The sequence below is a fragment of the Puma concolor genome, chromosome A2 (genome assembly GCF_028749965.1).
Source record: "Puma concolor isolate L17-30 chromosome A2, mPumCon1.1.hap2, whole genome shotgun sequence".
In the NCBI taxonomy this organism is placed as follows: Eukaryota; Metazoa; Chordata; class Mammalia; order Carnivora; family Felidae; genus Puma; species Puma concolor.
Window position 1 is genome coordinate 42,979,059 of NC_141668.1, and position 23,589 is coordinate 43,002,647.

The window sequence follows — 23,589 nt, forward strand, 5'->3', positions numbered from 1 at the left end:
CTATTAATATTTATAGTCTGCCTAGAATTATACACTCTTTGCATCTTTTTAAATTGATATCCATTAATATTACATTAACATCCATTAAAATGTGGGAAGGGTACATAGTTTCTCAAATTTCCTCTAGGGGGTACAAGGTAAAATGTTTGAAACCATTGGTTTACACTGTAGACTCTACAGAATATGGACCCCATGCTCTATGGTCTGCCCTTCAAGGCTCTTCACAATGGGATCCATTTCTGCCTCTCTCACTTTGTCTTTCCCACGGACCCTGAGCTCTAGCCTTGGCCAACCCTTCTCTTTCTCACAACCAAGTCTTTAAAAAAGCGATTCCTCTCTTTTTGAAGGCCTTTCTTGCCTTTTTCTGTCAAATAAGGTCTTTCCATTCTTTTAACACTCAACTCCTTCAGGAAACTATCACTGGCTACCAAGGCAGAGTTAGTTTCTTTTTTAATCAATAATTTATTTTTTATTTGCATCCAAGTTAGTTAGCATATGATGCAACAATGATTTCAGTAGATTCCTTAATACCTCTTCCCCATTTAGCCCATCCCCCCTCCAGCAACCCTCTGTTCTCTATATTTAAGAGTCTCTTATGTTTTATCCCCCTCCCCGTTTTTATATTATTTTTGCTTCCCTTCCCTTATGTTCATCTGTTTTGTTTCTTAAAGTCCTCATATGAGTGAAGTTATATGATATTTGTCTTTATCCGACTAATTTCGCTTAGCAGAATACTTTCTAGTTCCATCCATGTAGTTGCAAATGGCAAGATTTCATTCTTTTTGATTACTGAGTAATACTTCATTGTGTGTATATATACATATAATATATCATTTTTGGAGACGTGTCTACTCATGTCTTTTGTCCATTTCTTCACTGGATTTTTTGTTTTTTGGGTGTTGAGTTTGATAAGTTCTCTATAGATTTTGGATACTAACCCTTTATCTGATATGTCATTTGCAAATATCCTCTCCCATTCCATTGATTGACTTTTACTTTGCTGATTGTTTCCTTTGCTGTGCGGAAGCTTTTTATTTTGATGAGGTCCCAATAGTTCATTTTTGCTTTTATTTCCCTTGTCTCTAGAGATGTGTTGAGTAAGAAGTTGCTGCGGCCAAGATGAAAGAGGTTTTTGCCCGCTTTCTCCTCGACGATTCTGATGGCTTCCTATCTTATGTTTAGGTCTTGCATCCATTTTGAGTTTATTTTTGTGTATGGTGTAAGAAAGGGTTCCAGGTTCATTTTCTGCATGTTACTGTCCAGTTTTTCCAGCACCATTTGCTTAAGAGACTGTCTTTATTCCACTGGATATTCTTTCCTGCTTTGTCAAAGATTAGTTGGCCATACGTTTGTGGGTCCATTTCTGGGTTTTCTATTCTGTCCCACTGATCTGAGTGTCTGTTTTTGTGTCAGTACCATACTGTCTTGAGGATTACAGCTTTGTAATACAGCTTGAAGTCTGGGATTGTGATGCCTCCTGCTTTTGTTGTCTTTTTCAAGATTGCTTTGGCTATTCGGGGTCTTTTCTGGTTCCATACAAATTTTAGGATTGTTTGCTCTAGCTCTGTGAAGAATGCTGGTGTTATTTTGATAGAGATTGCATTGAATATGTAGATTGCTTTGGGTAGTATCGGCATTTTAATAATGTTTGTTCTTCCTATCCAGGAGCATGGAATATTTTTCCATTTTTTGTGTCTTCTTCAATTTCTTTCATCAGCTTTCTATAGTTTTCAGTGTATAGATTTTTCACCTCTTTGGTTAGATTTATTCCTAGGTATTTTATGATTTTTGGTGCAATTGTAAATGGGATCCATTCCTTGATTTCTCTTTCTGTTGCTTCATTATTGGTGTATAGGAATGCAACCATTTCTGTGCATTGATTTTATATCCTGCAACTATGCTAAATTCATGGATTAGTTCTAGCAGTTTTTTGGTGGAATCTTTTGGGTTTTATGTATAGAGTATCATATCATCTGTGAAAAGTAAAAGTTTGACCTCCTCCTGGCTGATTTGGATGCCTTTTATTTCTTTGTGTTGTCTGATTGCAGAGGCTAAGCCTTCCAATGCTATTATGTTGAATAACAGTGGCGAGAGTGGATATCCTTATTTTATTCCTGACCTTAGGGGGAAGCTCTTAGTTTTTCCCCATTGAGGATGATATTAGCATTGCGTCTTTCATATATGGCTTTTATGCTCTTGAGGCATGATCCTTCTATCCCTACTTTCTTGAGGGTTTTTATTAAGAAAGGATGCTGTATTTTGCCAAATGGTTTCTCTGCATCTATTAAGAGGATCATATGGTTCTTGTCCTTTCTTTTATTGATGTGATAAATCACATTAATTGTTTTGCGGATATTGAACCAGCCCTGCATCCCAGGTATAAATCCCACTTGGTCGTGGTGAATAATTTTTTTAATGTATTGTTGGATTTTTGCATCCATGTTCATCAGGAAAATTGGTCTATCCTCCTTTTGCATGGGGACTTTGGTTTTGGAATCGAGGTAATGCTGGCATCATAGAAAACATTTGAAAGTTTTCCTTCCATTTCTATTTTTTGGAACAGCTTCAAGAGAATAAGTGTTAACTCTTCTTTAATTGTTTGGTAGAATTCCTCTGGAAATCCATCTGGCCCTGGACTCTTGTTTTTTGGGAGATTTTTGATTACTAATTCAATTTCTTTACTGGTTATGGGTCTGTTCAAATTTTCTATTTCTTCCTGTTTCAGTTTTGGTAGTGTATATGTTTCTAGGAATTTGTCCATTTCTTCCAGATTGCCCATTTTATTGGTGTATAATTGCTCATAATATTCTCTAATTATTGCTTGTATTTCTGCTGTGTTGGTTGTGATCTCTCCTCTTTCATTCTTGATTTTATTTACTTGGGTCCTTTCCTTTTTCTTTTTGATCAAACTGGCTAGGGGTTTATCAATTTTGTTAATTCTTTCAAAGAACCAGTTTCTAGTTTAATTGATCTGTTCTACTGTTGTTGTTGTTTTTTTTTGTTTTTTTTGTTTTTTTTTGGTTTTTATTTTGTTTTGTTTTGTTTTTGGTTTTGATAGCATTGATTTCTGCTCTAATCTTTATTATTTCCTGTCTTCTGCTGGTTTGGGGTTTTATTTGCTGTTCTTTTTCCAGCTCTTTAAGGTGTAAGGTTAGGTTGTGTATCTGAGACTTTTCTTCCTTCTTTAGGAAGGCCTTGATTGCTATATACTTCCCTCCTATGACCGCCTTTGCTGTGTCCCAGAGGTTTTGGACTGTGGTGTTATCATTTTCATTGGCTTCTAGGTACTTTTTATTTCCTCTTTAACTTCTTGGATAGCCCATTCATTATTTAGTAGGATGTTCTTTAGTCTCCAGGTATTTGTTACCTTCCCCAATTTTTTCTTGTGGTTGATTTTGAGTTTCATAGCATTGTGGTCTGAAAATACGTATGGTATGATCTCGATCTTTTTATACTTGTTCACGGCTTATTTATGTCCCAGTATGTGATCTATTCCAGAGAAAGTTCCATGTGCACTGGAGAAGAATGTATATTCTGCTTTAGGATGAAATGTTCTGAATACATCTGTTAAGTCCATCTGGTCCAGTGTGTCATTCAAAACCATTGTTTCCTTGTTGATTTTCTGTTCAGATGATGTGTCCATTGTTGTAAGTGGGGTGTTGAAGTCCCCTACTATTATGGTATTATTATCGATAAGTTTCTTTATGTTTGTGATTAATTTATATATTTGGGTGCCGCCACATTTAGAGCATAAATATTTACAACTGTTAGATCTTCTTGGTGGATAGAGCCCTTAATTATGATATAATACCCTTCTTCATCTCTTGTTACAGTCTTTATTTTAAAGTCTAGATTGTCTGATATAAAAAAAAATCCAGCTAATCTGGCTCTCTTTTGGCGACCATTGACATGATAGATGGTTCTCCATCCCCTTGCTTTCAATATGAAGGTGTCTTTATGTCTAAAGTGGGTCCCTTGTAAACAGCATATAGATGGATCTTGTTTTCTTTTCCATTCTGTTACCCTATGTCTTTTGATTGGAGCATTTAGTTCATTGACATTTAGAGTGAGTTCTGAAATGTATGAATTTATAGCCATTATGTTTCTTGTAGAGTTGGGAGTTTCTGGTGGTATTCTCTGGTCCTTTCTAGTCTTGTTGCTTTTGATCTTTTTTTCCCCCATCTTTTCTCCCCTCAGAGAGTCCCCCTTAAAATTTCTTGCAGGGAGGGTTTAGTGGTCATGAACTCCTTTAATTTTTGTTTGGGAAACTTTTAATCTCTCCTTCTATTTTGAATGACAGCCTGCTGGATAAAGAATTCTTGGCTGCATATTTTTCCAATTCAGCACCCTGAATATATCCTGCCACTCTTTTCTGGCCTGCCAAGTTTCTGTGGATAGGTCTACTGCAAACTTGATGTGTCTTCCCTTGTAGGTTAAGGACTTTTTTTTCCCTTGCTGCTTTCATGATTCTCTCCTTGCCTGAGTATTTTGTGAATTTGACTATGATATGCCTTGTCGATGGTCGGTTTTTGCTGAATCTAATGGGAGTCCTCTGTGCTTCCTGAATTTTGATGTCTCTGTCTTTCCCCAAGTTAGGAAAGTTTTCCACTATGATTTGCTCACATAACACTTCTATCCCTTTTTCTCTCTCTTCCTGTTATGGGACCCTTGTGATTCTGATGTTGTTCCTTTTTAATGAGTCACTCATTTCTCTAATTCTTAAATCATGATCTTTTGCCTTAGTCTCCCTCTTTTTTTCTGCTTCATTGTTCTCCATAAGTTTGTCCTCTATATCACTGCTTGCCTCAACCATCCTTGCCGCCATGGCATCCATTTGAAATTGCAGCTCCGTTATAGCATATTTTATTTCATCCTGACTAGCCTTTATCTCTGCAGAAAGGGATTCTAATCTGTTTTCAACCCCAGCTGGTATTCTTATTATCATGATTCTAAATTCTGGTTCAGACATCTTGCTTGTATCTGTGTTGATTAAGTCACTGGCTGTCATTTCTTCCTGTTTTTTCTTTTGGGGTGAATTCCTTCATTTCATCATTTTGAAGGAAGAAAAGGAATTAATAAGGTAAAAAAATTAAAATTAAAAATTAAAAACAACCCAAAAAATATCAAATAAAAGTTGCTGGATCCTAGGTGTGTTTTGGTCTGGTTGTTGGAAGGAGCTTGATAGATTAGAGAAAAAACAAAAAGATAAGAAAAAAAAGTTTGAAAGTTTGAAAAAAAATGAATACAATGAAATAAAGTGAAATGATGTAAGTAAAATATAATTTGAAAAATTTACCAAAAAAGTAAAAAATATAGTAGAAAAAATTAAAACTATTTTTAATAAAAATGGAAAATAAAAATAAATATTTTCTCTTTCTGTATTCAAGAATAAGAAAAGAAAAAAATTTGAATAGATGGACCAGCAAATATACTGTAATACTATTGAAATTACATCAGTTTCCCCTAGAAGTCAAAGTATGAAGCACGTTATAGACTGTAAACTAAGCAGGTGCAGAGACTTGCGGTGTTCCTGAAGAGTGACGTTGGCCCAGTTGGGCGGGGCTTAGTGTAAGGGCTCTGCTCTCCACTACTAGGTGGGGCTGCTTAGCTTACTGGAGTGGATTGTTGTGGCAGGCGTAGTTGTGTATGCGCATGCGTGGGAGGGGTGAAAATGGCATCACCCACCTAACCAGTGTCTAGTATTGGAACTCTGTGCTCTTCCTGACCAGCAATCGCGCACCTGTCCTTTGTCTCCAGCTTCTGTCTACTCCCCACTTTTACACTGTCTGTGACCAAGCTGTCATGTTGCCAGGTGGCACCTCCCTCCTGAGTTTTATCTCTGATGCGGCTGTGTTTCCCAACCCCTCACTTCTGAAGGACTGAAGCTTTGACCCGCTCAGACCTTCTAGGTGAGGGTCTCACCGAGCAATGGCTGAGTGCCGGCCCCACCCAGGGACATTCTCGGGACTGTGCTGCCACTGATGTCCAGAGACTGTGGCCCCAGCCTGCCCCAGACTGCCGGCCTGCCCCAGAAAAAGTTCACATGATTGTGTAGCAGCAGCATTTCACGGGTTATGGAAAATCATGACACATATCTGGCACCAGGCTTCACCCTTAATGACCTTGTTCCAGCACCAGCAAATGTGTTTGTTCTCCAGGGTCCACTGAGACCCCCTCGGACCTCGCTCTCTGCTCCTGGGGATTTGCCCTTCCCAACAGAGCACCACCAGGTATCGAGCTGTGGAGTTTCAGATTCTGTACTCCCCCTGTTTATAGAGTCTTAATGGAATTTAAACCCTCTCCTTTCTCCTTTCCCCTTTTTTTGTTCAGTCCCTCGCATACTCTTTCTTTTCTCTCCAGTTGCTTTCCTACTCTACCCCCTGCCCCCACCCCTGTTTCTGTCCTCTCTCTGCACAAAAAAACAGCTCCGTGACTTTAGTGGCTTCTCTCTCCCCCAGTTCACCTCCCCACACCTCATACCTGCTGAGTTCTCTGGTTTAGGTTGTGCAGAATGTTGTGTTAATCCTCAAGTCAGTTTTGTACGTGTTCAGGATAGTCTAGTGTTGATGTGGCTGTATTTCAAGGATGAGAGACACACAAAAAACCTTCCATGCTGTTCTGCAATCTTGGCCCCTCCCAGAGTTAGTTTCTTCTTCCTCTATGCTTCCAAAACACTAACAGTTCCCTCTACCACAGCACTCACAGGTTGCCATAACTAGACTGTTTTTCTCATCATCAGGCTTTCCTCCTGGTCTGTGATTTCTTTTATTCATGTTTGTATCCTCAAACTTCTGAGCATATAATAGGTGCTAATAAACATGTGTTGAATTAAAAACAGGATGGAATTGTTCCTGTCTTTACTCTCATCTCTTTATTATTAGCTTTTTATATATTTCTAAATTAGTCAGGCCAACCATCCTGGGTCTCTCAACACAGTCTGCTTATTTCCTCTCACCAATACTCCTCACCCTTGAATACCCCCAGCCTCTGTTCTCACTAGGAAATTGCGCAATATAGTGCCTCTCTCATTGCCAGTGTTCTTGGGAAATTTGGCAGTTTGGAACTCACTGCACATTTTCTCATAAAGACAATGTTCTAGGTGATGATGGGGTTAAGCCACAGACCCTAATCTTCCCAGATGTAGTGAAAATACTACCTACAGGCAATAAAAGCAAATTCAGCTATAGAAAAGTAAAAACACTGTTGGTACAGCAATATGTTTTTCAAAGATAAGTTTCTGAGTTTTTATTTTAAAAAGAATCACAGAGAATATGTCTTGGCCGAATGGTCTCAGCAGCTGGAGTAGAAACTGACAGTAGATATTTGTTAAATGCCTACTCTGCTAGATAGCATATGCATTTGTGTGTTGTATCACTTAATTCCCACAATGCTTTTGCCAGGAATGGCAGATAACCTGTGGTGAATTACAAACTACTCCACACTTATACAGCAATCATTTATTAGCTCATAATTCTATGGGCTGGCAATTTTGGGCTGGACACAGTTGGGTGATCCTCCCACTGGAGATCCCCTGGGCTCACTCCTGCTGCTGCAGTCACTTGGTAGATGGCAGAATGACAGCGGCTGGATGATTTAGAATGGCCTCATTCACAAATGTTGGCAGGCTGTTGGTTGGGGCACCTTGATTTTCCTTTATGTGGCCTCTCCAGCAGGTTCAAGCTCACAGCTATAACGTTCTAGGAGGGCAAAAATGGAAGCTACAAGGACTCTTGAGGCCTGAGTTCAGATCTGACATGCTGCCATTTCCTCCATGGTCTACTGATAAAACAAGTTACAAGGCCAGATTCAGAGGACTAGAATAGATGGCCATGTTTAGTGTAACACACAAGTGAGCATTATTATTCCATTTGGTAGGTGACAAAATCTGGGTCCAGAGAGGTTAATCATCCTGCCAGATACCTCAGCTTATAAGTCAGAGAAGCAGGCCCAGGTCTGTCTGACCCCCAAATTCTTCTACTCTCTACTATAACATAATTTCTCCCTTCATTACTCCCTTCCACTCTCTTTTCTTCTTACCAACCTCTCCCTATCCATGTCCGGACTCATGAGACGAGGAAAAGAAAAGGGTGAAGGTGTAATATTCATATCTGGGTTGTGTACTAGTTAGTAACTACTATCGTAGGGAAACAAAACTGGTAGGAAGGTAATTTTAAGTGACTATTTTCATACCTTATTTCCTTTTCTTTTCACCAACATGAGAAAGGCCTAGGAGAGTGTAAACATGTAAAGCCATATCTTCTGCTCCCACACAAGCAGGGAAATCTGAGGAAAACAGAGTTTAGCTGCTTGAGGAGCGCTATTGTGGTGGGAGGTGGGACATACAAAGTCACCCAGGTGCATAAGGACTCAGGAACCCAAACCCAGGTGTGGTATGGTCCCAAAACCTGTGCTCGACCCTTCCCTGGAGCCCAAACCACAAATAAATGAATCATTTTTGATTCTCACTTGTCCTCATACTTCTTTCCTTCACATGCCAATTCATTAATAAATTGTATTGGGTTAACCTCCACAATAGATCCCACATCTGTCTATTTTTCTCTGTCCCCCCTGCCACTCGTTACTCTCCAATCCACCACTTGGATTGGTACCAAAATAGCCTTCTACTTCATCTCTCTGCTCCCACCTTTGCCCCCCTAAGTACCTTCCTCCCTGTGACAGCCAACATGATAATTTAAGACATAGATCAAATAGCAGCAGCTCTTTCCACAAAACCCAGCCATGGTTCCCCATTGCTCTCTGGAAAAATCCCTGGCTCTTTTGCAGTCTACAAAGCCCATGAAACTGACATCTTCCTTTCCCTGCACTTCATCTTTCACCATTGGGTTCTGGTGCCAGGTTTTCCTAGCTTTAGGCCATGAAGTGGCATCAGCTCCCCCCACTTCTTACCAAGCTTGCCCCCAGCTCCTTATGATCCTTTCCATTATATTAGCCATTTTTTGTGTGCGTTCTCCAGATAAGCCCTCTTTATTGGCTCTAGCTAAGAAGGTTTATACCACCCCATCTTCATTACCCTCTGCTATTTCACCCTGTTCCTTTTCTTCATGGCTCCTAAAATTATTTATAATTATGTGTTTGTTTGTTTACCATCACTTTTCTCCATTACAGCATAATCTCTAAGAGGGCAGGAACCATATCAGTTTTTTTTCAGCACCTACTCACAGCCCAGCACAGTGCCTCCATCTAGAAGGAACTCAGTACATACTGTGTTCCAGTCCCAGCTCTCCTGTTAACTAGCCACATCCTTGGCAAGATAGCTAACCTCTCTGAGCCTCTGTCTGCTGGTCTGTAAAATGAGAGCAATGATTCCTACATCTATGAGTTGTTGTGAAGTTTGAATGAGATGATAATGTATGCAAAACACTTTGAAAACTGCAGGGCACACTCTAGCCATGTGATGAATTATTTATGTGTCCACTTAGGGTCAAAAAGGAAGGATAGTCATGCTGACCCTGTCTCTGACAACTGCCTAGTGCTTTCTGGGCTTTTCGATGAAGTGTGGGCTTCACACAAATGGGAAATCTTGTAGCCGTCTCTCTGCAGTTGGCTGCATTTCCAGCCAGCATGGATATGATTATAATTAGAGTTGCAAGAGTCCTGTTTCATTTCAAAAGGATTCTGGGTATAGTCTGCAACCTACCAGAGGAATGTGTCCAGAAGCAGATCCCTGTGGCAGATGTTTTTATTGGGTCCCATTCACTTCTTTTCCTACAATATCAGGAGTGTCTGTTTCTATTACACTCATTATTTTCAGAAGCCACGTGAGAAGAGATTTTCCATATGTGAGGTTTCGAATGGTGACCATTGAGCAAAGTGCACCGCTCTCACTCTCTGTAAATGAACAGTAGCTTGGACAAACTCACTTTAGCAGAGCCAGGCCTTTTATCAGCAGCCAGAGAATGGTCTGTAATGCGAAGAATTACTCTGCCCATGCGTCTAAGGGAAAACATTCTTTAGCCTGTCAAGACAGTGGAACCTCTTATTAGAAACTATAGCCAAGTCAATTTCTCCACTCTTGCCAACTAAAGGATTCAGAACACACTGCGCTGCAGACCCTAAATTAACAATCCAGCTGGAAGGGGAGTTGAGGCCCCTGGATATGGGTGAGGATGTCTAAGGGAGCATGATTCAAATCAAAGCTGAGTCCAACCTGGGCGTTTACATATTTCAAACCCCATTACCCAGTTTTCTTCAGAGCCCTTTTGATCATAACTCTTCACTGGACAGAGCAGAGGTGATGTCAAGGTCCACTCCATCAGAGAGAGCTGACTTTTTTTTTTTTTTTTTTTTTGGCTCCTTTTATCTAATGATTTCCAATTTTAGCAAGGAGTGCTAAGGAGCCACCAAAGTCATAAGAGTCCTTGATGGGATTTGTCTGAGTAAAAGAAAAACCCATATCTATAAGTACAAAGAAGTAGGTTGAGGTTTCGAGTGGCACAATTCTCTTTGCATTGATCCTTGCAAGCCTTGGATTAAAACAAATGCATACCCTCGTTTCAAGTCTATGCTGGGTGAAGCAGCTCATTGATGAGATGCCACACAAAGTGATTGTTATGCAAGATTTCAACCCCATGTCCACCGCCTTCTGTGATCCCCAGCTGCAAGTCGTGACTATTTGCTATCAGATCCGCTGTCTGACTCAAGAGTTGGCACTGGTTGTTTCACACCAGAATGAGAAGTGCAGTCATGCCCTGCAACAAGATGGAATGAGAGTAAGCGACGTTGTTGGGGAGATGACTGAGTCTGAACACAACTTCAGGTGCACTCATTAACCTTTTCCTACGGAGACCCCCAGTAACTGACAACTGAAATGTCACTCTACTGGTTCTCCAGTCAGCTTGCTTCAAGTCAGCACACATCTCTGTCCCCTGACTCCAAACCACACCCTGCATCAGGCATTCAAAGTTAGAGACAGTAAGACCCTTCTCCCACCTTCAAGGAACTTCTGGTCCAAATCTAAACTCGTAAAAATGAAGTTCCAGTGGAGAGGTAACTTGTTCAAGTTACACTGTTTGTAACTCATCCATCCAGTATTTGAACCCAAGTTTATTTTTTAATTCAAAGCCTCTCCCTTTTCAACTATACCACACTGCATCCTCTTACCACACTGCAATCTCATTATTTATCATTGTCTTTCAATTGCAGTTATTAAAATTTATTTAGCTCCCGTTACTTAAGAGGTGATTGGCAGAGGCATAAATTAGGGGGTAAAAGTATTATAAATGTTGAAAATATTCGCATATGTTAAATATATTTTATATATTTAAAGTAAAAGTGAAATTGGTTTATCTCTGGGTGAGTTAAATGATGTTTATTTTATTTACAATATTCGGTATTTTTGGTTTTCTAAAATGAGATTGCATTGCATTATATTTTGAAATGTTATTTTTAAAATAAAACAAAATACACATGAAAATGCTTTTTAGATCATAAAGTGCTAATAAGTATCAGCTACTAAATTCATTGCGTGTAATAGAACCCTCAATGCATGGATTACTTAAAAGCACATCTAATCAACCTTGATAGTTGGTGTTGATAAATGCGCAGGTGCTCTCAGAGCAGTGAGATTGTGGTTTTCAAGATCACGCTCAGATTAGGTGAGCCTAGCTTTGTCTGGCTTTATCTGAGGATACAGAGCAATCGAGGCCAAAAGCCTCATCAGCTGTTGCAGTGTCTAGAAAGGGGAAAGTCTCTCGCTCATTGACAATCCTGCATTTTACAGAAGATTTTATTTCTTTCTGTCTAGAAATGCTCAATTGTACTATCACATCTGTTACCAGCCACCTTCCCTCAAGGAGTCCTGGTAGAAATCTGGCTTTAATGACACTGCATGTGAATTTGGGTTCCCAGCACCTTGAGCAGATGGTTAATGGCGAGTTTACTACTGGGCCAGGCACCCTGGAACTTCTTCATTTGGGATATAAGCCTTCTTTTTCCTCCTTGGAAACCAACCACTGCTAATAAATGCCACTCTTGTCTCTCTGAGGCCTAACAATTTCCTCTCACAGACTTACTGATCTTTGACCAACCAACCCTTTGTGTGTAGAAGAAAGAGTCCCCTCTCTTTGGAAAAAGGAAGTTTGGGCTTTCCCAGGCATTCAGGAGATCAAGGCTGGTGATAGAAACTTCTAAAGGGTGTCAGCCTGGCATTTCTGGGCCTTCACATATATATACCAAGGTTGGTGAAGTAATATATTTCTAATTTAATCTGAGGTTCCTTTTAGACACTTAGTATATTGGCATATGCTTTCAAGCAGAGTGCTTTCTAGCTGGGAGGTGAAATGATACTTTACACTCGTGTTATGATTTCAAAGGCATGTTCAATTGCACTGTTATCTCACTGAATCATTACAGCCTCTTATAGGAAACTTATTACCTACTTTGCAGTGAGGAGACCAAGTCTTAGAAAGCCTGGACGGTGAGTCCAAGATTCAAGAGCAGGACTCAATTCCAGGTCTTCTGACTCTAAAGGCTGAGCAATTTCCACCACTTTTCTAAAATTAAAAACCTGACCCTAAGTCACAGCTGAGTATGTATGGGGTGGCGATGATCCTAATCCCAATGAAACCAGCTGCTGCAGAAAGGAAGAAAAGGGGGGAGGAAAGAAACCAGTGTCTATTGAGCTTCTGCTCTGTGCTGTCTCCTTTAAATGCCATGTCTGTCTTCTATGCGATTGAAAAGCAGTGAACATAAACAAAGATTCAGTTACCTCCACAAAGTCCTATAGCTTACAAGTGGCAAAACTGAACTGACAACCAGTCTTTCTGACCCTCAAACATACAATCTTCTTAGCACACTTTACATTTCACTACAACTCATGGTGCCTTTATGCACACAGCAGATGTTAAAAGGCTTGGCAAACAAAAGTTCTGTGTTTTGGAAAGGTTGGTGTTCCCAAGGACACACGCGCATCCCTTCCTTTCCCCTGGCCCTCCAGCACAGTTTTCTACATGACACTGCTGACATGTTCTTCTGTCTCCTTGCAGCCTGTGTGGCGTTGGTATCCGTGATTGAACAGCTTGCTCAAGTTCACAACTCCACGGTGGAGACCTCAATGGAGAGACTGTGCAGCTACCTTCCTGGTAAATACAGAAAGGGTCATGTGGCTGTGGGTCTGATTTGTTTTCTGACTTTTGAGTCATCATGAGTGAGTTTATACCCTACACACACTTATGGAGGAGAATATGACTGAGTTATTTGTGTGAGTTGATATTCTTATGGGGCTCATAGAAATTAAAACAAATACACACACACACACACACACACACACACACACACACACACACACACACCACTCAAGGCATTTTTTCCCCTGACATTCATTCTCCACCATGGCAGAATGAGATTGTTGAGGACATTTAGGAAATAAAATGTAGAATGGCCAATTGTTGCTTCATATCTCACATTTATAATGATTTGCCTAACTGGACTTCATTGCCTTAAGTACCAAGAAGGTCAAAATAATGAAAAATGGATAATTTTCAATGATTTATGTTAATTTAACCACATGTACATTCCCAGATACATGTAAAGCCTTACCCACACAGAGCTTTATTTAGGCTGAGAGGACAACTGATCTTTAAAAAACCCAAATGGGAAAATAATCTGGGAACTTTCCACGGATTTGAATTGGATCTCAATAAAATCATCTGACCCATACTCAAAAAAAAAAAAAAAAAGGAATGGGTTGATGATTGATGATTTAAACAAATTGTATATTTCTCTCTCCATCTCTACAAAGTTGAAAAAATATTGATTCTATTTCCCTTATAGAATACTATTAGGTGAACAGCCACAATGAATAAACTTCTTTGAGAGTCAAATTGTCATTCCTTGAATGTTAAGAAACAAATTCATCAAGGATGATTTTTTTCAAAGTAAGGAAGCCAGACTAATGGTGGTTGTGTCTGGTTTACATAGCATGCTGTTCCAATAGCACCAAAGCATTTTCAGAGAATTTATTGCATTCAGTCACAATATGCATTCACAAGCTAAATTTCTTGGAATTCAATCTAAAGTCTAAGAGAGAATAATACACAAACACGAGTGTTTACAACGTACCAGATTGATCATTGCTAAGATTTTGACTTATTTACATCATCTTTCTTTTGTGGAATTAGAACGTGGCAGATAGACTTGAAGCAGCCTTTGGCTTCCTCTCACCCCCAGTTCCATTCTCCTTCCATTTCCCCAGAGGGAACCACTCACATGAGCTTTATGGGTATTGTTCTTGTCAAATTTAATACTTTCATATTCACTTGTATGAATCCATAAACAATGTATGGTATTGTTCAGTGGGTAATCTTTTAACCTTTTTTGGAGGAAACAAATCAAACCTAGAAAACCACATGAAATAGATGTATAACTTTATTAATTATTAAAATGTGAATACCCTTGTAAACATAGCCCAGGTCAAGAAGAAACAGATAGGTAGCTACTCTAGAAGACCCATTCCATCATAAATCCATTCTTTTGCCTAAAGGAACAACATCTTGAATTTTACTGTACTCATTTTTTTTTTGGCATTGCTTTATAGTTTTATCTTCCAGGTGAGCATTTGCTATACCCTAGTCTTGCCTAGTCTTAAAATTTTGATATGTCAAGGCCTGGGATGCCTGGGTGGCTCAGTTGGCTGTTTCTGCTCAGGTCATGATCTCACGGTTCTTGGAATTGAGCCCAGCATCAGGCTTTTTGCTGACAGCATGGAGACTGCTTGGGATTCTCTTTATGTCTCTCTCTCTCTCTCTCTCTCTCTGTCCCTCCCCTGATCCTGCTCTTACTCTCTCTCAAAAATAAATAAATAAACATTTTAAAAAATATTTTTTGACTGCCCGGCTAGCTCAGCTGGTAGCACATGAGACTCTCAAAAAATATTTTTTGATATGTCTCTTAAATCTGTTTTAATCTGTAAGTTTTCTTTCCATCCCTTCCTTTTCCATTTAATTTAATTGTGGGATTTGCCTTGTAGAGTTTTCCACAGTCTGGGTTTTTCTGATTGCTTCCCTGTGGTATGATTGAATATATTGCTCTGTGTTCTTTATTTCCTGAAAATTGCAGCTAGATCCAGAGGCTTGATCAGACTCCAGTTTGACTTCTTTGGCAAGACAATAAGTGGTGATATTTTCTGTAGTCAGGAGGCCATTATAAGTGGCTTTCTCTTTTTGTGACATTAGCAGCTGTCGATGGTCACTAACCAGATCTCTTCGTTCACTGGGGGTTGCAAAATTGTGCTATTCTAATGTATCATTTATATTATCTTTAGTGGTGGAAGTACCTTAGAGACACTTTGCCTCGTCGTCATCATATTTTAAAAAATTTTTAAAGTTTATTTATTTATTTTGAGAGAGAGAGAGAGCGTGCAGAGGAAAGGCAGAGAGAGGAAGAGAGAGAGAATCCTAAGCAGGTTCCACACTGTCAGTGCAAAGCCCAATGCAGGGCTCAAACTCTCTAACCATCAGATAATGACCTGAACCAAAATCCAGGGTTGAACACTTAACCGACTGAGCCACCCACATGTTCCCATCATATTTTAGAGACGTTTTCCCCACAGTCCATAATGGTATTGTTCATAGTAGGAAAGGCATGATAAATGCCTGATTCCTTTGCTTTACTTGCCAATTTTCAAATGATTCGCTGCCTTTCTATTATTGTCCCATAGTAGTCAATTAGTTTTCTTTAAAAACTATCATTATAACAATATAATGAGATATATAGATATATAGATATATAGATATATATAGATATAGATATATATAGATAGATATATACATAGATATATACATAGATATAGAATAGATAGATATAGATATATATCTGATGTCTTACGTCTCATGAGGTCATACTGACACTTCAAATTCAAATTCAGGACTATAGGATTTTTTTTAGCAGGATTTTCTTCTTAATCTCTCCTGTGTCATATCCATATATTTCTTTCCACAGCCAAAGTCCTAGTTCTCAAGGACAAAGGGACAAAATACCCTATAATTACTCTTTCACCTATCCCTCATTAGACATATAACAGTCTCAGAATATCAATATCAATCCTCGTACTGCTACCATTAATATACTTTATAATCACTGAAGGCAACCCAAACTGCCCTTTAAGTATACTGTTCCCATTTCTCCACCTTTTGTAATCATTGTTCTCTATGACCTGAGCATAAGGCTATTCCATACCATATCCATGCCCTTCTCACCCCCATTTGGTCTCAGTCCCATCAGCAACTATTTGATTGACGTTCACTACCAGCCTTTATGCGGATGCCTCTCTAGTCAACTTGTCTACAGCTCATTCCTCAGGAAGGGCTCAGGGGAACACTATTCCCTGAATTCTTGCATCTTAATAACAAGCTGCCTGTGCCCTTTACACTTGAAAGTCAGTTGTTTTTCTGGATACATAAATCCTTGCCATATAATTTCTTTCTCTAAGTATCTTAAATGTGTCTTTAAAGAGCCTACTGATAATCTAATTTCCTTTTTCTTATAAGTCACTTGCTGTTTTTGCCTAGAAGTTCAAAGGAGGTTTTTTTCCTTTCTTCTATAAAATTCAGTCATCTAACTAGAATATGCTTCAGTGTTTGTTGTGGTATATTGATGTTCTCAGGCATGCAGTGTGCTCTCAAATACATTTTTTAAATAATTTCAGAAAAGTTGTTTACTTGTTCAGTTTCCTTGATTTGGTTTTCTTTTTCAGGGATTTCTAGTATCCATATTTTGAATCTTCTTTGCCTAACCTTGATATGTTGCCTATTGCTTGAATACTACTATCCTTTCATTTATTTTTTTATCTTGAAAGTTTTTCTTAAGACATTAGCTGTTGTATTCACTTCTTGTGTTCATTCTGGTTTAGATTTCATTCCTCTTACAATCTTGTATTCTTCCCTGTGTTCTTTTAGTCCATGTCTGAGTTTTCTAATTTTGATTTCTGTTGTTCTTTCATGACTTAAAGCATTTTATTAATGCTTCTTAGCTCATTTTGAAATACTATGTTATGTTTTAATCCTTTTTTGGACTTGACTTTCTGGCATGCTTTTGCTCTCTATAGGGATGGGATTCTGTTCCTTATTCTTTTTTTTCTTATAATAACTTTGTATGGGAGTTGACCTAGATACATTTCTGTTGCTCATTTTTATATGAAATTAGTTTTCTAAAACTCTTAAAAAGAGAAGTGGTTCAGGGTACGTTTCTAAATGCACAGAACTTTTTTCTGTTGTTCTTATGTAGTGTTAAAACACACACACACACACACACACACACACACACACACACACACACACACGGGAGCATACTTTTGGTGTTTCTGACTATTCCCTTGACAACTTTTGTCTGGATTTTCTTTCCTTTGCTTCTCTCCAGCTCAGTTTTGTTTCCAAACCCAGCAATTTCTCCTCAGCATGGATGCCATCCTAAAAGGAATCTCTGGTAGGTCAGTTTCTAGAAATTATAGATGCCTGGCCATGCCAGCCCCTTAGTCCTTCTACCCCTAAGACCCTTGTAGTCATCTGCCATCACAGTGGCCAAAACCCCACCCGGTCTCAGCTTCCCTTCTTTAATTGGCCCACCATACTTTCTAGGCAATACCTATATACTATTTGGAGACGCCCCCATTCTCAGGTTTATCTGGTATTCTATTGCTTCCCTTTACTTTCTCCCACCCAGATGTTGATAACCCACATGTCTTGCGGATGTGAGTGGTTTATCCTTGCCTAACTGTGTTTTGGGGTTTGTGGAGACACCCAGTTTTGTTCTTTATTTAGGCAAAATTATGTTGCTCAAAAATGAAAGGCTCAGCAAAAATCCTTCTTCCTAGATTATCTTCACCTAATATACTAGCAAAACGAAAAACAACATGGACCAAGATCGCTGGTATGCAAGATACCATCTTGGCTCCTTCTGACTCATCACAGGAAACTTCAGAGTCTGCTAAGGTGAATAAGAGGTTGAAAGTCAGATTCTGGTAAAATAAAAGTTGATGCCTTCCCAAGAGAAGCGAACTTGGTATTTCAGTTTCCAGTGGTGGGTTTCCTTTCAACTGGAGGAATTTCAAAGGATTAAGAATGGCGCTTGCAGTTGTTTTCATGTTAATTAATATTTTACCTGTGGATAGAAATAATATATTCAGTTCAGCTTAAAAGCTCTTTCACCTGACATGCATAAAGGCATGGCAGGCATACTGTTTCCATTTTATAAACTTATTTTGTACATTTGTGTGTAGGATGGTCACGCAAACTGTAGAGGGTGACAAAGATAGTCTGCCTCCTAGCTCAGGATTTCTCCTTCTTGAAAACGAAATGGGCTTGAGCCATAGTGCCTATTTGCGTCCAGTATTGCTTTCTGCCTGGTGTGCCAGGAGAATGGGGGACAGAGGAAGTGAAATTACACACTTCAACACACAGTTATTATTTTTAAATAGTATTGCTTTTACCTCCAAAGCAGAACTAGTTCAGAAGACATAACCTTAGCGGTCTGAAAGCATGTAAGCAACATTCTTGAGAATAATCACTCAGTAAATCAGGCTGGCCTTTCTTTGCCTGGGAAGACGATTTTTTTGAATTGTGCGAAACATTACCGACCTTCAGTTTCACCTGCTGCTTTTGCCTCTGGCTCTCATTAGTAAACACCTTGGAAGAATATCAGAATTGTTAATGGAAAAATGATTAATGGAATCATTCTCACTAGGGGTTAGCAGACTCATATGCCCTGAGAGCCTGGTTAGAACTTCACTTTCTTGGGTCACCTATGCAAAAATCTTATCTTCGTGGAATATGATAGTTAAAAACACATGTAGATTTAAAACAAGGAAGGCAACTCTCCTCATGTTTCTTAGGTTCTGAAAGTCTACAAGCAGACTAGTAGGAACTAGTTAGAGAGTAAACATAACTCTCTAGAAGGAGAGTAGAAGGAGAGTAAACATAAACACTCCCTCCAAAGGGTCTTATGAGAAACTTTGTCATGGAAAACATGAAGGTGACTTACAACCTAGAATGTCCTGGGCTTCATTTACACACACATGTGTACATCTAATGTGTGACAACTGCTCACTTGCTCCTTTTTCACCCTCCTTTGCCCTTGAAAATGGCCACTTTTTTCCCCCTCCTGTGCTGTTCCAAGTCTGTTTGACACTGTAGAAACTCAATGCTCTGTACCTTGCTGGTCACAGATGGTTTAACTGTATACATTTCATATCAGGTAGGTGACTAGCAATATGTTAGTACCAATCTTTTCTGTGGTTGTATCAGTAACAGTGAGGTGGCATCTGATCATGCTGACTGGGCCCTATCTGGCTTGCTCTGGAGGCTTGGCACATCTCCACTCTGTACCTTTCTGTGCTGATCTATAATTTAGCTCTCAAGGGGCCATCTCTTATTCCATTGCTCCAGGAGCCTCTCCCTCTTAACCATTGCAGAAGCCATCTGAGAAATGATCACTGAATCTGTCTGAGAAATTGATCATTCAGATGGTCCTACTCAGAGAGCGAGGAAAACTCGCAGCCACTCATTTCAACCTGAACAAAACAAGGTTCTAAGAAAATACACACACACCCCAACATCTCTTATTGTACCAGAAAGAAGATGAATTTCCTCTGTCTTTCAAGCAGTACTGCAAGAGTCAATATTGCCCAGCTTTTGGTTCAACTAGTTCTACATTGGCCATACTTGAAACTGGCTTCCAGAGTGCTGTGCCAATTCATGTAATTTTCAATATCTGTTACATAATTCTCCAAACTCCCTAGATGGTCTAGTGAAGGAGACTGAATTCCATTCCCACATTTTTCAGATGAGGAAACGGAAATCCAGAAGGGGTAAGCAATCAAAGGTCAGAAGCAGGTCCATAGATGCTGAAATCAGGTCTCTGAATCCTATGACATCATAGATTCTTGATACTCTCCATTGCACTGCCCCTGTAAAGGAGCACCCAGGGGAAAGAGAGGTTTTTATTTTAGAACCTTTTTATTGAGGGGGCACCTGGGTGGCTCATTTGGTTAAGCATCTGACATTTGATTTTGGATCAGATCACGATCTCATGTTGTGAGATCGAGCCTGGGTTGGGTTCTGCCCAGGGTGTGAAGCCAACTTAAGAGTATCTCTCTCTCTCTCTCTCTCTCTCTCTCTCTCTCTCTCTCTCTCGCCTTCTGCAGTTCATCCATTTAAAATGTATAATTCAATGGCTTTTAGTATATTCCCAGAGATGTGCATTTATCACCACAGTGAATTTTAGAACACTTTCAGCACACTAGAAAGGGCCCTCACACCTCTAAGTTGTCCTTATCCATCCTCCCCAGCCCTAAACAACCACTAACCTATTTTCTGTCCCTATGCATTTGCCTCTTCTGGACATTTCATATCAATGGAATTATGTTTCTCTCATTTAGCATAATGTTTTTAATGTCCATCCATGTGTGGCATGTAGCAGACCTGCATTACTCTTCACAGCTGAATATTCTATTGTATGGATGTAGCCCATTTTGTTCATTCATTTGTTAATGGACATTTGGGTTGAATTGTTTCCACTTCTTGGCTATTTTAAATAATGCCACTGTGAACATTTATGCACAAGTTTTTGTGTTTATATATATTTTTTATTCTTTGGGGTATATACCTAAGAGTGGATTTGTATCATGTGGTAACCCCATGTTCAACCATTTGAGGAAATGTCAGACCATTTACCAAGGTGGCTGCACCATTTCATGTTCCCACCAGCAGTGTATGAAGATTCTAATTTCTCCAAATCAATACTTGCTATTATTTGTCATTAAAAAAATTTTTTTTTGAGAGACAGAGCATGAGTGGGGAAAGGGTGGAGAGAAAAAGGACAGAGGATCTGAAGCAGGCTCTGCCTGGCAGCAGTGAGCCCAAAGTGAGGCTCAAATTCGTGATGTGAGATCATGACTTGGGCCAAAGTCAGACGTTCAACCAACTGAGCCACCCACGTGCCCCTATTATCTGTCATTTTTATTATAGCATATCATAGTGAGTATGATGTGGTATCTCATTTTGTTTTTGATTTGCATTTCCTTAATAGTTAAAGATGTTGAGCATCTTTTCATGTGCTTATTGGCCATCCATATATCTTCTTTGCAGAAAACCTATTCAGATGCTTTCTTCAGGTGTTTGGTACAATTCACCAGTGAAGCCATCTGGTTGTGGGCTTTTCTTTGTGGGAAGCTTTAGATTACTAATTCAATCACTTGTTATAGATCTATCCAGATTGTCTATTTTTGAGTCAATTTTGGCAGTTTGTCTTTCTAGGAATTTGTCCATCTCATCTAGTTAACTAAGGTGCGGTCATGCAGTGTCATAGTATTCCCCCATGGTTCTTTTCACTTCTGTAAAGTCAACGTGGGGATATAATTTTAAGTTCCTACTTCAAACGCAATGTGTTTGGAGTCTTTGCTTTATTGTAGGAAAAAAGGTCCTATTAATAGATCTATTGTAATATAACAATAATATTTACATTATTTACTAGTGAGTAAAAATGAAGTACCAGACAGTGTTTCCCATACTTATCCTATTCTTTTACTACCCTACCCTCCAAGCAAGGTGTGGGTAGTGCAGTTTGAGATGAGCATGACGAGATAAATTCTCATCAGAGAGAGACTCCCATCTCTTCCCAGGACAGCCCATCTGTCCTAATTGTGCTAAGGTCCTAATTCCCAAGGCTCCACAGTGGACTTACAAACTGGAAAAACAGGACCAGAGAATAAACAGGCTTCATTGTGCAAACTGATCAATTCACAAAGCATCCCTGTACTCTCACAATGGAGAGGAAGGAGATTGCTTTGTTAGTGTGTGTGTGTGTGTGTGTGTGTGTGTGTGTGTGTGTGTATGTGTGTTCTCTGGTGAAGATGGCAGTGCAGGGACATTTTGACCATCTCTTTTTATCTCTGGAATACTAACAGCAAAAACTAAATAGGCAAAGTGAAATCTTTTTTTCCAAATGAACACCAGAAAAGAGTATTTTTAGCAAAGCTATATTTTAAATTATTTACTTTAACGTGAGTCCTGTTTTTTTATTTCAACAAAGGAGATCTTCACCAGAATTCAGACATTCCTTGCTGTACAAAAGAAAATAAAACCCCCAAATTTAACTGTAATAAACTGGTAATCTTTGTCATGTACTGTAAACAAAGTAGCATTCACATAAACCTGAAATAATGAATACATTAACTGTAACATTTCCCTCAAACCCTTATAATTAATCACTGGAATCAATGATAAATTAATCATCCATCATCAATTCTTAGTAAAGATGATCATGAAAATAATTTATTTCCCCTTCTTTATTTTATTTTTTTTTTTTAGAAAAGCTGTTCTTGAAGACAACCTGCTATTTAGTGATAGAAATGTTTGGACCAGACATCATAAAACTGTGAGTATGCTGGCACGTTGACCTTACTCAGTTGCTGGGACATGGGTGAAACAGGAAAGCTGAGAGGCAGCTGACTCCTCTGCCAGCAGGATGTACTCACTGAACAAGGACTTGAGCTGTGTTCCTGTTCTTGTTCATAGTGGAACATTCAGACCTGACTCAGGTCCACTATCATTTGAGGCAAAGGCTCCCCTTGAATTACAGTATGGAATCTGGCTTTATTTCTCCTCAAGAGCCTTCCAGAAGAAATTTTACTAACAAATGGCTAGATCCTACTGTCCAGACCCAGGCATTTGGCCCCTTACCCTGAGCTCCCCAAAGTGTACTAGTCTTTCCCTTCAATCCCAGCTGGGTTCCAAGGCCACATCATCTTAGGTTCTTCTCCTCTGTCCTCCCTCATGGGTTTCCTGGCCCCTCCCTACTTCCCTAGCCCCAGCCCTTGCCTCTCAGGATCCCCTGCGTGTGCCATTATCACATGTCTGCTTCCTTCTTTCTCTTCTCTGTCTTTCTTTTTTGAACTCAAGGGCACTGGATGAGATAAATCCTATTCCTTCTTGTTCATGACATTTTCTCAACAAGAATCCATACATGACTTTCTTATATTTTTTTATTTAGTTAATTACTTAGTTATTTTGAATAATGTAATTAGCATCCAAACCTACCACCCAAAACAAAATCTAGGACCTTGGTTATAACTTACTCTAACCACCCAGTCCCTCTTTCATTCATTCTCATGCTTTTTTCTACCCAAGTAATAAATCCCATGCTCATCTTTCTCTTGTTTTCTTTTTTCTATAGTTTATACACACACACACACACACACACACACACAGTTATGTTAATATGTTAAATTTATATATATTTATGTATAATAATATATAAGAAATATGTGTCAATATGTAATATGGAAAATTAATCTTAATTAAATATCAATGAATTGAGGTATCAATGATTAATAATTATAATTAATGGTAATATATAATTACATAAAATAATTAGAATTTTAATGTACTTATTATATATATTTCTTTAAAATATACCTTGTTTTAGTCATTTCTTAAATTTATGAAGACAGTATCACATTGTATGTAATCTTTCGGGACTAACCACTTGAGTTCCTATGTCTAGGGGACCTACCACTTGGGTTTATATGTCTATGGGACCTACAACTTGGGTTTATATGTCTAAGATTCATCCATAATG

General features: G+C 39.0%; 1 protein-coding gene across 3 annotated transcripts in view; it reads left to right on the forward strand.

Annotated features, from left to right (window-relative positions):
- Positions 1 to 23,589, forward strand: part of AOAH (acyloxyacyl hydrolase) — a 168,282-nt gene that overhangs the window by 11,833 nt on the left and 132,860 nt on the right. For all 3 annotated transcript variants that reach the window (XM_086692545.1, XM_025929252.2, XM_086692554.1), the window contains exons 3-4: positions 13,005 to 13,100; positions 22,320 to 22,386. In XM_086692545.1, coding sequence (XP_086548671.1) covers positions 13,005 to 13,100; positions 22,320 to 22,386 — 163 coding nt within the window. The remainder of the gene's footprint in view (positions 1 to 13,004; positions 13,101 to 22,319; positions 22,387 to 23,589) is intronic.